The 15,379-nt window shown below is 36.8% G+C and overlaps 1 protein-coding gene across 1 annotated transcript; it reads left to right on the forward strand.

Annotated features, from left to right (window-relative positions):
• The first annotated feature begins 209 nt into the window (after positions 1 to 209).
• Positions 210 to 14,275, forward strand: LOC128228946 (peptidylglycine alpha-hydroxylating monooxygenase-like). Its single transcript, XM_052940507.1, has 12 exons — positions 210 to 370; positions 1,339 to 1,393; positions 3,061 to 3,181; positions 4,485 to 4,561; positions 5,298 to 5,375; positions 5,949 to 5,997; positions 6,434 to 6,498; positions 9,859 to 9,942; positions 11,545 to 11,621; positions 12,725 to 12,778; positions 13,048 to 13,097; positions 13,980 to 14,275. The coding sequence occupies exons 1-12, from the start codon at positions 263 to 265 to the stop codon at positions 14,182 to 14,184; spliced, it is 1,023 nt and encodes a 340-aa protein (XP_052796467.1). The 5' UTR covers positions 210 to 262; the 3' UTR covers positions 14,185 to 14,275.
• Positions 14,276 to 15,379: the final 1,104 nt, after the last annotated feature.

Genomic DNA, 15,379 nt, shown 5'->3' on the forward strand with positions numbered 1-15,379 from the left:
GTAAAGGCCTATAGGGATGGCCATTACCGAGCCACGTGGTCGCTTTTACAGGGCAAATAAAAGGGGTGCTCGAGGCTTCAAAAAGAAAAAAAAAATATGTACTATTCAAACTAATGCAGGTCCCTTTAAGCTAGACCTGTCAACGCAAAATGTCGCCTGTACAAATGACAGATGGTACTGAAGTTTAGTTATCAATACGTTCGCTTATCTCAATGGAGCGTAAACACAATATACATGTATGACAGTGATAATGGATACATAGATGGAATCAGTTATAGTGTTTAGTGTATTGGTATGGTTCGCCGTTGCCTTGGAGAAACCGGAAGTGGAGGAATTGTCCGTCCGTATGCCAAATGTCGTCGCACCTAAAGTATGTCCATCAATGATGTTTAAAATCAATTAATACCGATGATTGATTCAGAACTTCTACTGTTAGAAATATATTTTACACTTCATATTTTCTTCATGCAAGTCTTTTAAGCTGCACTCTCACAGATTTACCTTTTTTATATATTTTTTCTTGAAATGAGCTAATTGTTGGGTATATATCTACAACCTAGTGATATATGACTGCTGACAAAAGATCAGATCGCAGATTTTCATATTTCTGTTCGAAAATTAATGTTTTATGTTTTAAACCGTTACTTACGGTTTAAGAAAAATGCATAACACTTCAAATTTTGAACGTAAATATGAAAATCTGCGATCTAATTTTTGTCAGCAGTCTTATATCACTGGTTTCAATGCATTATCGAATAAATTGGCTCGTTCCATGACAAAAAAAAATAAAATAAAAAGTTGTCAAAACGTTCAGTTTGTTAGAGTGCAGCTTTAAAGTTATTTTCATCGTTTGTGTTTACAATTATTCAGACCTTCTTGAATTAGAACTTGCAATTGAAGGAGAAATATCTGTTAATAAATCATGTTCTTAACGGTATAATTTTTTTATACTATTAAAATATCCATCGTACTATATTTTGTGTCGAATGTTCAGAACTTTGTTGAAGTTAACAATGTTGTTAACGTCACTGTTGTTAACGTCACTGTTGTTAACGTCACTGTTGTTAACGTCACTGTTGTTAACCTTGAAGTCGTTACAGCTATAGAAATAATAGATTCCTTTGTGATCTGCTGTATTTCTTACAAAATTATGGCTGTATTTTTTATAGTACAAACCAGAACGTCATAAAATAGTTCCACGTTTAAAAGTTAACAATGATGCTGTTAACCGCGTTGTTAACTTTAACAAAGTTCTGAACAATCAGCCCTTAGTCTCATTTTTGAGTGGTTTAAATAGTCGGTAAGTTCATTGAATGTCGCCAATGTTCTTCATCTTAGGAGGATGCATTGATGTGCCATGCGTCGGAGCTGGAACCTGAAGAGGCATATATAGGTATTTAATTGTCTATAAACATTCATTGAAAGAGTTTGTGATATAAGCGGTATAAGTACAGGAAAGCAATTATTTTACCCAGACTTGGGAAATACATACATGTGTAATGAGGATGAATACTCATGGGCGCGTAGTTATGCACCAGTCAATTGTAACCACGCCCCCCCCCCAGGTCCGGGGGTATACCGGGGATAGCCGGGGAAATGGGCCGTGTTTTTACCTTTCAGGTGGCCCCGCAGTGCCGGGTGAATGCGGTGTTTTGGCTTTGCGCAAAATATAGCGGGGAATGGGCCTTACCTAGCGTCCTTTGGGTGCGGGAGCATTTGGCGGGGATTTTACCCGGGGTTGGCTGGACCGAAAGTCAAAGTCCCCGCTATTCCCCGGACCTGGGGGGGGGGGGGCGTGGTTACAATTGACTGGTGCATTAGGCCATAGTCTGAGACTCAAACTCAAAAAGCTAAGATTTAATTTTGTTGTTAAATTGCTGCTTTATGAGCAAAAATGGCGAAACATTATGTATGTGTTACAAATTATCAGTTCCACGATAAGGCACACATCCTTTGTCACAAGAAGATTTATCATAAATATTTTTAAACATTTATGAAATTTAGGTTTCTGAATCCGAGTGAAACTCAGACCCAAGATGTTAGTGAATACTCCTGGGGTCATGATTACGAACAGTCTCAACTCCAAGTCCAGATTCAGACTCAGAAAAGTATTTTGATAAAAGAAGAAAAAAACATATTTATTTCATTTCCTTTTTTAAAAAAGGGTAAATATAAGTTAAATATTCAAATAGCAATGTTTCAGCAAATTTTACCATCAATGCTCTGAAAGGTAAATTACAATGATATGAAGTTTTGCAATAATAAGTCTTGGGTCTGAACTCAGACTTGAGACTGTTCGTTATCACTGCCCCTCGGGTCATGATTACGAACTGTCTCAACTCCAAGTCCAGACTCAGAGTCAGAAAAGCACTGTTATTAAAGCTCAAAGAACCATCTTTATTTAATTTGTGTTTCAAACATAAATGTGAATAATTGTACAATTGCGAATAGTTCAGCAAATGTCATCTACAAAACTCGACAAGAAAGAATGTTACAGTGAAATGAAGATATGCAGTTTTACCAATTGAGCCTGAACTGATCAGACACTTAGGACTATTCGGTAATCATGGACCCAGGGCACATTACGAACATGTCAAGTCAGATTCGAGACTTCGAACTGCAACTTTGTAACTTTCTTTCTAGAAGAGTATTGGTGATAAAAACAGTTGCATTTATTACCAAGGGCGGTTCCAGGATTCGATGTTAGGGGGCGTAACTTAGGGGCGTAAGCTTTTAACTTGCGCCCAAACCCTGAGAACCGCAATTTATTAGATTTAAAGTGTTGAAGGATATAATGAAATATAATGAAAATTTGGACCATTTATGGATCCGCTAATGATTTTCACATGTAAGATTTACACGTATGTACAGGGAGTGGGTTAAAATAATGTCACTTAAAACATTGTTGGCTTTTCACATGTTTGCTTTTTGGAATCTGAGTCTTGACTCGGGCTTGAGGATGTTCGTGGTTATGGGACCTGAACTGGTATAAGCATATACGAAATCCTTCATAAATTTACAAACATAGGTATACACGTTTTGCTTAATTGCGTGTCACAGTTGCGTTCAAGCCTCATGCAAGCCGGGATGTTGCGCATCACATGATGGTGTACGGATGTGGACAGCCGGGGTCCAACCAGTCTTCCTGGGCATGCGGAGAAATGGACGACACATCGGATAGGTACTTTAAATATTGTGATCCTAAGGTCTGATACGAAGGCGAGGGTAAATAAGCCCAACACAACATGTCTACTTGTTATGAGGGAGTAACCTCCCTTTGGGTACGCCGTTTACGGGATTCAAAGATGATGTTACGGGGTACGCAGAAATCCTGAAGTACGCATTCTCTCAAAAAGAAATAAATAACGTTCAATATCATCTTTAATGCATGAAATCGGATAAAAAATGAGGAAGTGTTCGTTGCCGCAGGATATAGGTAGGGGAGGGAGCTAGCGAGGTTACAACCCTCTGTTTTTGCAAGACAATTGACCGTGGATTTATCTAATTTAACTGAAATAACATATTTAGAACTTGTCTGGTTACCGCAGTGGTTAGTGCACTCGTTCTCGCCGGATCCGATTCCCGGTCCGGATGCAGGGGAGTTTTGTTTGTGGTGACCAAGCCGGACATGTTGGTTTCCTCTGGTTACTCCGGTTACCCACCAGACCAGACTCTCACGTAACATCGTGCTAACGAGAGTAATAATGTTGTAATAGCTTGTTTCACAGTCGTTGTAAAATAACTAAGTTTATACTAAACTAGTACTTGTATGTCTAGATAGTTTTTCGTTAGTAGTTATAGTATTTATTATAACAGTTTAGATAATTTTAAATTAAACTTACAAAATATTATAAAAATACACGATTTTAAACACCCATAGGGATTTAAAGCAAGCACATAATTATTTTGTACCATCTATGTGCCTGTCTTCAAGGCAGAAAAGCACATTTTAATTTGCTCATGCGAAAGAAAATGTATGCAATACCATACAATTATAAAACACTTAACTAAAGATGATATTTGTATTTACAAATAACCATGGTTTTCAATGGCCACTTATTCAAACTCGAAGCGTTATTTTACGTCTATGTAATGCACCAGTCAATTGTAACCACGCCCCCCCCCCCGGTCCGGGGGCCGGGGGTATACCGGGGATAGCCGGGGAAATGGGCCGTGTTTTTACTTTTCAGGTGGCCCCGCAGTGCCGGGTGAATGCGGTGGTTTTGTCCTCGCTTTAAATATAGCGGGGAATGGACCTTACCTAGGGTCCCTGGGGTGCGGGGGCATTTGGCTGGGATTTTACCATCTGTTCGTCCCCGTAGGGCGGGGTTTTTAGCCGGGGTTGGCTGGACCGAAAGTCAAAGTCCCCGCTATTCCCCGGACCTGGGGGGGGGGGGGGTGTGGTTACAATTGACTGGTGCTTAAGTGAACGGATTTTTGGGACCGTTTAAGGTTCTCTATCTTAAAGTTTGTTTTAACCTTAGGTCCGTCTGCGGTGACGGAGAAAGACAGATCTTGTGGGCTTGGGCTATGGATGCCGAAGGAAAGGCATTTCCTCCTGGTAAGCTTTAAGTAACATCATAAAAAAATCCTTGAAATAAGTCAAATTATTAACTTTATAAAGTATCTTTCAACTCGCAACTCAACTTCTTATTGTCTTGACTTGGCATCGGTTTAAGTTTTTTTGATTTTCTGTAAAATGTTCTGATATGTTCATTAATTTGCGTATACAGTCGAAACCCATTGGCTCGATATCCCAGGGTGCCAAGCGGAAATGCTAACAAAGGGTGAAACAAAAATGATTTCTAAAATCCAATTCGAGCCAATGAGAAAATCGACCGAAGCGATATCGAGCCAACGGGTTTCGACTGAACTGTTATTTACATATCACTGTAGAATAATATTGCCCAACCTTGCATTCCTTTTATTCCGGTATTGTATCCGTATAGTGTGTCTTTATCAGCAAAACATACTCGTGTGAAATATATTCAAATGTAATCAACGTGCATCCGTTCCTTATACTTGTCTTCTATCACTTACAGTACTTTGATTTTAAATATTTATTTTATTCATTTATTTTTTAAGTAGATTGATTTTGAGTACTCATATCGAGGGGTAAATGCGAAAAGGATCTAAGTGACATTAAATAAAGAAGAAGATAGAACCTCTTCGCGTTCACCTCTCGATATAGTTCATTATACACCATACTTTTTATGAATGTATTACACGTAGTGCAAATCTTTTCGATGGATTCGTACCAAAGCAGTTCCCTACGTTTTTCCTACGTTGTTTTTCAGACGTGGGTTTCCGAGTGGGCGGGGACACGGGGATCAACCACGTGGTCATTCAGATTCACTACACTCACGCATCCAAACGTAACTATATATGAACCGTTTTAATATATAAAGTATAGAATATTAAAATTTGTACTCTGTTTTTGAACACCTTATTCATTTTTTGGGTAAATCCCTTTCAGTCATTCAACTTCCCTTGATTTCTAGAAAAACGATTGACCCATCTACAATTGGTTCCTGGATCAACGCTTCGAATGAATTGTTGATAACCACGGGACATGATCACATTAATAACTACACAAACCTTCCCCGAAGTTCATAACATAACATAACATAACATAACATAACATAACATAACATAACATAACATTTTTTCAGCATAATATGATAGAACATTCATAGCCAAAATAAAAAAAAAACAAATGAAACAAACCATTGCAAACCTTCCCCGAAGTTTTTGCTAATCTCGATTTGTTTATTATCAGAGTTGGAAACGCTCATGGACTTTTCGTTGGTTTTACATTTTTAATACTTCATTTATATTTCGAGACTTGTAAAAGATGGAGGCTGGGCGTGGTCATTAAGATGCACGTCAGTAAAACTAAACTACATTGCTGTGGAAGTTTTCATTAACTTAATATGTTCTGCTTTCAGCCAATGAAACAGACACATCTGGGGTAACTATTCAATTTACGAAGAACAAGTAAGTCAATTACTAGGCATACACGAGTCTGTAATTATTTGCATACAAATAGTGTATACAGTCTAAACCTGGTGTCATGATGTTATTCGTAAAATATATACTTAGCTATAAACCCATATTAGAAGTCAACATATACTATTTTATCAAATGAGAAGGCAGTATATCTTAAGTTTTTCAATTTCAATAAATTGACAATCATCAGTTATTGCTTTAAATCAGGTGAAGCGGTAGGTATGAACAGTGGCTGGCAAAGTTAGCGGGTAGTTTACAATATATTAAGTAGGCTACGTGTGAACACGTTAATACTTTTTTTTAAATTAGTATGTAATTATACCCAATAAATGGGATAATTCGACTGCACATACTAATAATCTGTTTCCATTACATAATACTAGAAACCTTTACGATTGAACTCTTCTATTGCTATATTTGCCAGATTGACATACCAGGCGGGGTACTATGTTCTGTACACATATGGATATATTCCTCCACACACGCAAGGTTAGTACTAAACCAAGGGATTAGTCCAAGAAAGTCCGGACATAATATGAAAGGTTTAAATAATTGATCAGTTCTGTCTAGGACGAATAACAGACTGGGGAGTTGCGTAGCAGAGCGATATTCGCTAGGAACCCAGAATCACTCTACTTACCTTAAACATGCTCTCTTACTCCCAAGTGAGATTTACCACAATTAATACAATTGTTCTGATATATACATATGTACTAAAAAGTTGAAAAGATGTCGAAAACAATGGTTTTAATGAAGGATACCGAGTTTTATTTGAAAAAAGGTGCAGAAAACACGGTATTTCTACCTTATGAGACTATTGAATATTAGCACTCACCAATCATTTTATATTTTTGCAATATCAGCTGTTAAATACACGGTTACAATCTTGTTATCAGTAATTAATATTTCCCATGAATGCATTATTTAGTGATTAGTGAAAGGTGTATCACTCAAAATTTATGTTTGTTAAACATGCGTGTATTGATTTTGAATAAGAGTGTCCCTTTAAATGGACACAGCATAGGTTAACAATTGAAACACAAAAGAAAAAAATAATAATGCATTATTATGTGTAACTCATTTGCCTTAAATGGTTAAAACAAAAACAAAACATATCATTTGTGTCCAGATAAAAAATATTACCGATGTTTTGGCGCTTTTTAACTGGGGTATTTTTAGCCCCGTAGCTTTTAACTAAAACCTTATTGTAATGGCTTATATCTTTATTTTTGTACACAAATAATGTATTTTCTTTCATGCTTTACGATGAAATATGGGGTTTTAACAGTGAAATAACAACAGTGAAAATATCAATTTGATATTTTCACTGCAAAATAAGGAGTGAATATATCAACTTTCAGAACTACTTTTAAATTCCTTTGTTGTTACATGTACTTGCCTTGATCAAAACAGAACATTGGACTTCAGTAAATTATGTCAAAAAATGTTAAATAAATATATAATTGGAAATTAACAACTTACCGTTTATTACCGGTTATCCCGTTTATCAAACATTTTACTGATCTTTGAAGCTGAATGTTCGAACATTTGCTTTCATACCAAACAAATTACAGACAAAAACAACTGTTCGAACATAAATAAAATTTTATATCATCGTTCAAATGTATTTTGAACTGTTAACCATTGTAGTACGTAAAATGAGCTTCCTGGAGAATTCACACAACAATTTACAGATAGATCCAAACTAGCGTGGCATTTACTCTTTTAATATCTGGAAAACAAACATTTTAAAGCGAAACAGACTGGTCTCTGACAGTAAGATGACTGAATATTAACTTACTATAAAAACACGCGTACATGCAGCCGTAAACTAAGAAAAATGGTTATAAAATCCAATGAGTATCCACATTTGTTTTGCTAACACATTTGACCTTCCAAATTTTCATTCTTTAAATAGCGGCGTAGTAATTTGGTTATGATTCATGTCCATCTTAAAATAAAAGTGTTTTCATTATTTTTGGAACATATGTGCACTAATGATACTTCATTGTTTACTGTTCATAAAGCTTTGCAATAAAAAACGAGCGAATATTAAGCTATAAGAATGAATAGCAGAGAACTATTTCTCAGCAAACCGAAAGTAGAAAAGTTGACAGCTATAATTATGCATGAGGGGCGCCCCACGGGTAGCGGCGTAAAGCCCACCCTTTTCAAAAAAGAGGGTAATTCAGAAATAAATAAAAAAACAAATAAAACTCCGAAAATAAGCATAAAAGAAACAGAAAATTTGTTTATTTCAGTGTAAGATCGTATTTAATTTCACTCGTGATCATAAAAAAACTACATTTTCACTCGTGGCTTCGCCACTCGTGAAAATATGTTTTTCTATGGCACTCGTGAAATAAAATACGATCTTACACTGAAATAAACAAATATCCTCTATTTATTTCACCCGTGATCATAAAAAAACTACATTTTCACTCGTGGCTTCGCCACTCGTGAAAATATGTTTTTCTATGATACTCGTGAAATAAAATACATATAATATAATCTTACACTGAAATAAACAAATATCCTCTATTTATCATTAAAGCTGCTCTCTCACAGATTTACCATTTTTACAACTTTTTTATTTCTTGTCTTGGAAAGAGCAAATGTTTGCGTAAATATCTGCAAACCAATGAAATAAGATTGGTGACAAAGAAATCAGATCGTAGATTTTCATATTTCCGTTCGAAAATTAATGTTTTATAGCCTAAACCGTTACTTACGGTTTAAGAAAAATGCATAAAACATCAATTTTTGAACTTAAATACAAATATCTGCGATCTATTTTTTGTCAGCAGTCTTATTTAACTGTTTTTCATGGATTTCATGAATTATTGAGTATCATATATAATTTCAATTAAATAATAATGATAAAAGGAAAAAACCAATCCGAAATAGTTATGGAATAATTGTATTGCTATAAATGACAAACTTCGCTGCACATGTCATACCAAGTGTCATAACATTGCCGATGGATTATTTCTATCCTGCTGTGAATACGCCGCGGGGTGGGCCATAAAACCATTATCGTACAGTTGAATACACAATTTCTGGGCATCGAATTTCTACAAATTTTACATAAATCTTCAAAAAGGACCAAAAGATATTTAAAAATTCATTATTTCGAAAAGTTCATTTGAAAGAGAAAATTTTTTTTGCATCGTAATCCGCTGGAAGCTAAGCGATCGGACGTCTATAATAACTTTAAATAGCAAAACAATTTTTAGCTCCTTCTTATTTCAATGAAACTTTTAATGACCAACAAAACCCTTAAAAAGGACCAAAATGTAAAAATCATACAATTAATACAAAACCATCATCTTCAAGGGCAAGAATTATCCTAACATATATGTAGGAAGTAAGTTGATCTGTTGAAAGACTAAGTCGTGAGAACTGTTTAACCATATTTTCCCTATATAACTCTATAGGCACTTTCGCTTCAGCTGATTTCTCCAAAGTTGGCAATGTTCGCAAAAAATGGCTCCTTCCAAGACAAAAAATAAAAAAGTTGTCCAAACGTTCAATCTGTGAGAGGGCAGCTTTAATGTAAAAAAAATAATATATTTCTTTTGCATTAAAAGTTATGTGTTTATTTTGTGCATCATGCGCTATGAATTGTAAACATAGATTGTGCCCCTTTAAGCAATGGCCCGCCTTTGCTTAAAAATATTATTGGGTAAGAAATAAAAGAAGAAAAAAAACAATGAGTAAGGTTAAACCCCGCCCTAAGAAGGTCGATTTGTTTTTAACAGTTCATTTTACTTGAAGTCCTATTTTACCTGCAGCTTTTTTCTGTCGCGGTAACGATATGTGAATTTCCCATTTGTTTGATGATTTCAGATTACCATTTGGAAACTGCCTGTGACTTTGTTCAAAACTACAGTATCTTTCCCCTGGCATACAGAACCCATGCACATTCATTAGGTAAGAAGGTCATGCACAGAACCCACGCACATTCATTAGGTAAGAAGGTCATGCACAGAACCCATGCACATTCATTAGGTAAGAAGGTCATGCACAGAACCCATGCACATTCATTAGGTAAGAAGATCATGCACAGAACCCACGCACATTCATTAGGTAAGAAGGTCATGCACAGAACCCACGCACATTCATTAGGTAAGAAGATCATGCACAGAACCCACGCACATTCATTAGGTAAGAAGATCATGCACAGAACCCACGCAGATTCATTAGGTAAGAAGATCATGCACAAAACCCACGCACATTCATTAGGTAAGAAGATCATGCACAGAACCCACGCACATTCATTAGGTAAGAAGATCATGCACAGAACCCACGCACATTCATTAGGTAAGAAGATCATGCACAGAACCCACGCACATTCATTAGGTAAGAAGGTCATGCACAGAACCCACGCACATTCATTAGGTAAGAAGGTCATGCACAGAACCCACGCACATTCATTAGGTAAGAAGGTCATGCACAGAACCCACGCACATTCATAAGGTAAGAAGATCATGCACAGAACCCACGCACATTCATTAGGTAAGAAGGTCATGCACAGAACCCACGCACATTCATTAGGTAAGAAGGTCATGCACAGAACCCACGCACATTCATTAGGTAAGAAGGTCATGCACAGAACCCACGCACATTCATTAGGTAAGAAGGTCATGCACAGAACCCACGCACATTCATAAGGTAAGAAGGTCATGCACAGAACCCACGCACATTCATTAGGTAAGAAGGTCATGCACAGAACCCACGCACATTCATTAGGTAAGAAGGTCATGCACAGAACCCACGCACATTCATAAGGTAAGAAGGTCATGCACAGAACCCACGCACATTCATTAGGTAAGAAGGTCATGCACAGAACCCACGCACATTCATTAGGTAAGAAGGTCATGCACAGAACCCACGCACATTCATTAGGTAAGAAGGTCATGCACAGAACCCACGCACATTCATTAGGTAAGAAGATCATGCACAGAACCCACGCACATTCATTAGGTAAGAAGATCATGCACAGAACCCACGCACATTCATTAGGTAAGAAGAGATCATGCACAGAACCCACGCAGATTCATTAGGTAAGAAGGTCATGCACAGAACCCACGCACATTCATTAGGTAAGAAGATCATGCACAGAACCCACGCAGATTTGGTATCATGAGATGGGACAATCTTGTTTTAGATTTTAAGTAATAAGATTGTGCATGTACCTGTTAAAGTCGTGGCTTTCTTGACTCAGTTATTTCCCTTTTCCTTTAATGACTATCTCTGAAAATACACTGAGTCGACCTGGGAACATAATAAGCGAAGGGCGGGGGGGGGGGGGGGGGGGGGGTTGGAGGTCTTGGACAAAAAAAAAACGTGCAAATAAATTGTATCCTTGTTGTCAAGACTTTTTCCATCATTGTTTTAATCATGTCAAACGTTCACTCATAGGCTGACTCATTTGCAAAAACACATGGTACAGCCTCAACTCCGCTTGAGTTGGTGTATTTCCGCATTCTTAATTTCCGCGATCCTAATTTCCGCGTTCCCATATCTCGCTAGGCGTTGTCACATCCGGTTACCAGGTTCGTGACGGACGATGGACGGAGATTGGCCGAATGTCGCCTCAACTCCCGCAAGTATGTACAAACTTGTTGTATATCATTTCCTGTTTACCTGCCGTCTTTAAAACGAATGTGTCACTCGCTATTATCAATTCATCTTCCTGACATTAATTTTCGCAAATGTGCCGATTTTTTGTTTAAGACTTATTTTGTTTCTTCATTGTATCTCGCTTTTTGCCTCTTCCGTATATTTCTTTACGGTTTTCATATTCCTTTCATGATTTATTTATTTCCTTATATATAATTCTCTTGATTTTTAAAATAATAATAATAATTTCAGTTTTCGTACCTTCCTCCCTTTGTACTTTACTTTTTCCTTCCTTATTCCCCCACTTCTACCTTCATTCGTCTTTCTCTCCCTTCTACTTCATTTACTCAGCCAATCTTCATTTGTGCCTCTGTTTCAAGCATTGTTTGTGCGTTCGCTCGTTCTTGTATTCTTTCTTTCTTTCCCAGGTTCAGGAATCACGTGACTTAAAGGGGTTCTGCATGTTCAACTTGAAGGAAACATTACAATACAAGCAAATCTAAACAAGTTCACACTTCACGGTAAAAGCAGAAAGCATAGTCTTTTATAGGCTTAGAAATACTTTCATATTTTTCTGTCAAAAAGGTTATGTAGAAATTAAGGCGGCACTCTCACAGATTGAACGTTTTGACAACTTTTTTTTTATTTTTTGTCTTGGAACGAGCCAATTTTTGCGAAAATCCATGGAAACCAGTTACATAAGACTGCTGACAAAAAAATAGATCGCAGATATTAATATTCAAGTTCAAAAATTGATGTTTTATGCATTTTTCTTAAACCGTTAGTAACGATTTAAGACATAAAGCATTAATTTTCGAACAAAAATATATAAAAATCTACGATCTGATTTTTTGTCATCAATCTTATATCTTTGGTTTGCAGATATTTACGCAAAAATTTGCGTAATCCAAGACAAAAAATAAAAAAGTTGTAAGAATGGTATATCTGTGATAGTGCAGCTCTAACGCCACTTACTTATTTTTTTACCTCAGTTATGACCCGTGGTGACCCATGTGAGAACCCCTTTAAGTCACGTGATTCCTCACCCTGATTCCTTTACACTGCATGATCATCATTTTATTTGTTTCAGACATTTTATAACGTAACAAATCCGGGCCTGGAGGTAAAGAAGGGCGACATTTTGGTACGAACACTTACATTTCTCTTCGATTGCATCTAAATTATTCATTAGTCATCAGAACTAAGTCGCTTAGTGGCCATACTCGAAGTGTCTAGCCTAAACAGTCAGAAGAACAATATAAAGATCATCGTATATAAAAATGCAAATGAAAACTTCCGTTGCGAATTTCACAACTATTTAGTAAATATATAACGCACTTAACGGGATATTTATTGGTTCTTAGCTTTTATGCTCATTTTATTCCGATATTTTATTTGCCATAAAACTTCCAGGCCGCCAGATGCACAATGAGCAGTGAGAGAGACTTTCCCACAGTTATAGGGTAAGAAATATCTAAAATCTATGGTGGCCGATATCTGTCATTTTTTCGTGTTTCGAGGAGAGTGGTGTCGAAATATTTTTGGGCGTTTTCGGGTGTATTGCACAGCTCGTTCGGAACTCCTCGGCCATGTATCAACGGAAACAACATCGGACACAAACGGACGGTTAACAATGTTAAAATTCTTTACATTTAACTACGCTGCAAGAAGTTCGCGTAATGATTTTAATCTAGCAGTTAAACCTAAGGCTTTTTGGGGGAAATCTTAATAACTTATGCAATAATCACTTCACGGGCAAACAATTTGAACTTAGTATCATTAAAAGTTTACGAACTACTTCAAATGATGAACCAACATACAACCAAGTTTGGTTTCGATAGTAAATTGCCGGGATGCTCCGAATATAGGAGGAGTAAACACGTTATCTGCGCCCTGTCAATTGTCAATTTCGTTCGTATTGGCTGCCACACCACTTCACCTATGTCGCTCTTTGTAATGCCCGGACAAGGTGTTATAATTGAAACTGTCTTGAATAGTACTAAACAGTCTCTATATGATAGGAACAACACGAAAACCCTGAAAACATGCAACAACGTGGCAACGAAATTTTTGTCCGTCAACTCTCCCGTAAGCAACAGATGTCAGAATTGGGTCACCATTTAACTATTACTTTAAATGTTTTAAGACAAAAGGGAAGGAAAATAGTGGCACTTTATTACCTATCCCGTTAGTTTCCATACAGTTCTGAATGCCACGTAAAAATAGCCATATATATTGTATAACTTCCTTATTTGAAAATGTCAAAAAGGACATCAAGAGGAATAAACAAAATATAGTTTTCGCTAAAATTAGTCAATTATTAACCTTATTTTTTCCTCGCCCAGACCCAGAAATGAGGACGAGATGTGTAACTTCTACATTCTATACTACACGGCCCACCGTGGCCGCCTCCGCGTGCAGTACTGTCTGAGGGACGCTCGAACCTTCCACTGGCGCGACTACATGTCGAACCTCCCGGCGTCCGCGAGCTCCACTTCCGGTTTGCCGCCATTCACGCGTCACGACCCTCACGCAGCGGTTTCGACCTGATATAAAGGATGACAATGATTTGTTGTGAGAAGCTGCAGGGGGATTTGCTATTGTATATGTTTTGCAATAAATCAAACGAGTTTTAGTGAAAGCTTCGAACTTGATACTTTAAACGCTGACTGAACATGGCCTTCAATATCAACCTTCTAGTATAATGTAACCTAATCCAGACATACCTTTCCATTGTAAGGTATATTGAAATGGAAAACTGTAATAGAATATCAGTATCACTTTAATAACTACGAGGAGTCTGATAGCAAATACAAAGAAAGTTTTATGATTAAGTGACCTAAGTGTTTAAGTTTTCTTAGAAAAGATGCAAGTATATATATACGTACATCAGTTCGTGTGGCAAAGCAAAAAAACAACAACAGAGCATCTGATCATTCTCCTGGCTTTTACAAATGTATTAAATATTAACCAACTTCTACATCCTTTTTTAACGCGGTTAACCATGGCCGATATCACGTGCAGTACTGTCTGAGGGACGCGGGCAGGTTCCACAGGCATGACTTCCTGTCCAACATTCATGCGTCTGCGAGCTCAACTCGCGTTCTGCCGCTACTCACCCATCACGACCCTCACCGGCTGTGGTTTCGACCTTATGTCGATGAGAGATCGTTAAACGTTGTTAATGCGTGACGCCTTGGAAATATAATCGTATTTTGTGAGGACATTAATGGCTAGAAAGCTTTGTTTCTCCTTTTGTGTTTTCATAGACTGTGGTCGTCAATACTGATTATCTGAATTGATATTCGTTCAATACATACACAAAAGAGTTCCTGTCATGCTTTCTCGTACATGCATAATGTATTGTTTCTGATGGAATCCGGTTGGCGTATTCATTCTTTATATTCCATTCTTCGTATTTAAAGATGCACTCTTACTCCCAAATACGATTTACCACAATTTTGTTTTAATATTCCTAAAAGGATAAATAAATGTCAAAAACAATGGTTCTCATGAAAGATATCGAGTTTAATTTGAAAGAAATAAGCAAACAACACAGTATTTCTACCTTATGCGACTAAAGTTGACCACAGTAAATCTTTTAGCATTCACTATTCATTTAATATTTTTGCGCTTTCTGCTATAAGATTTACGGTAACAATCTTTTTATCAGGTAGTTATTTTTTTCAATAAAAGCATAATTTAGTAAGTTCAAGGTTTATCAATCAAAATTTATATTTGTTAG

This window comes from Mya arenaria, chromosome 3, assembly GCF_026914265.1.
Source record: "Mya arenaria isolate MELC-2E11 chromosome 3, ASM2691426v1".
In the NCBI taxonomy this organism is placed as follows: Eukaryota; Metazoa; Mollusca; class Bivalvia; order Myida; family Myidae; genus Mya; species Mya arenaria.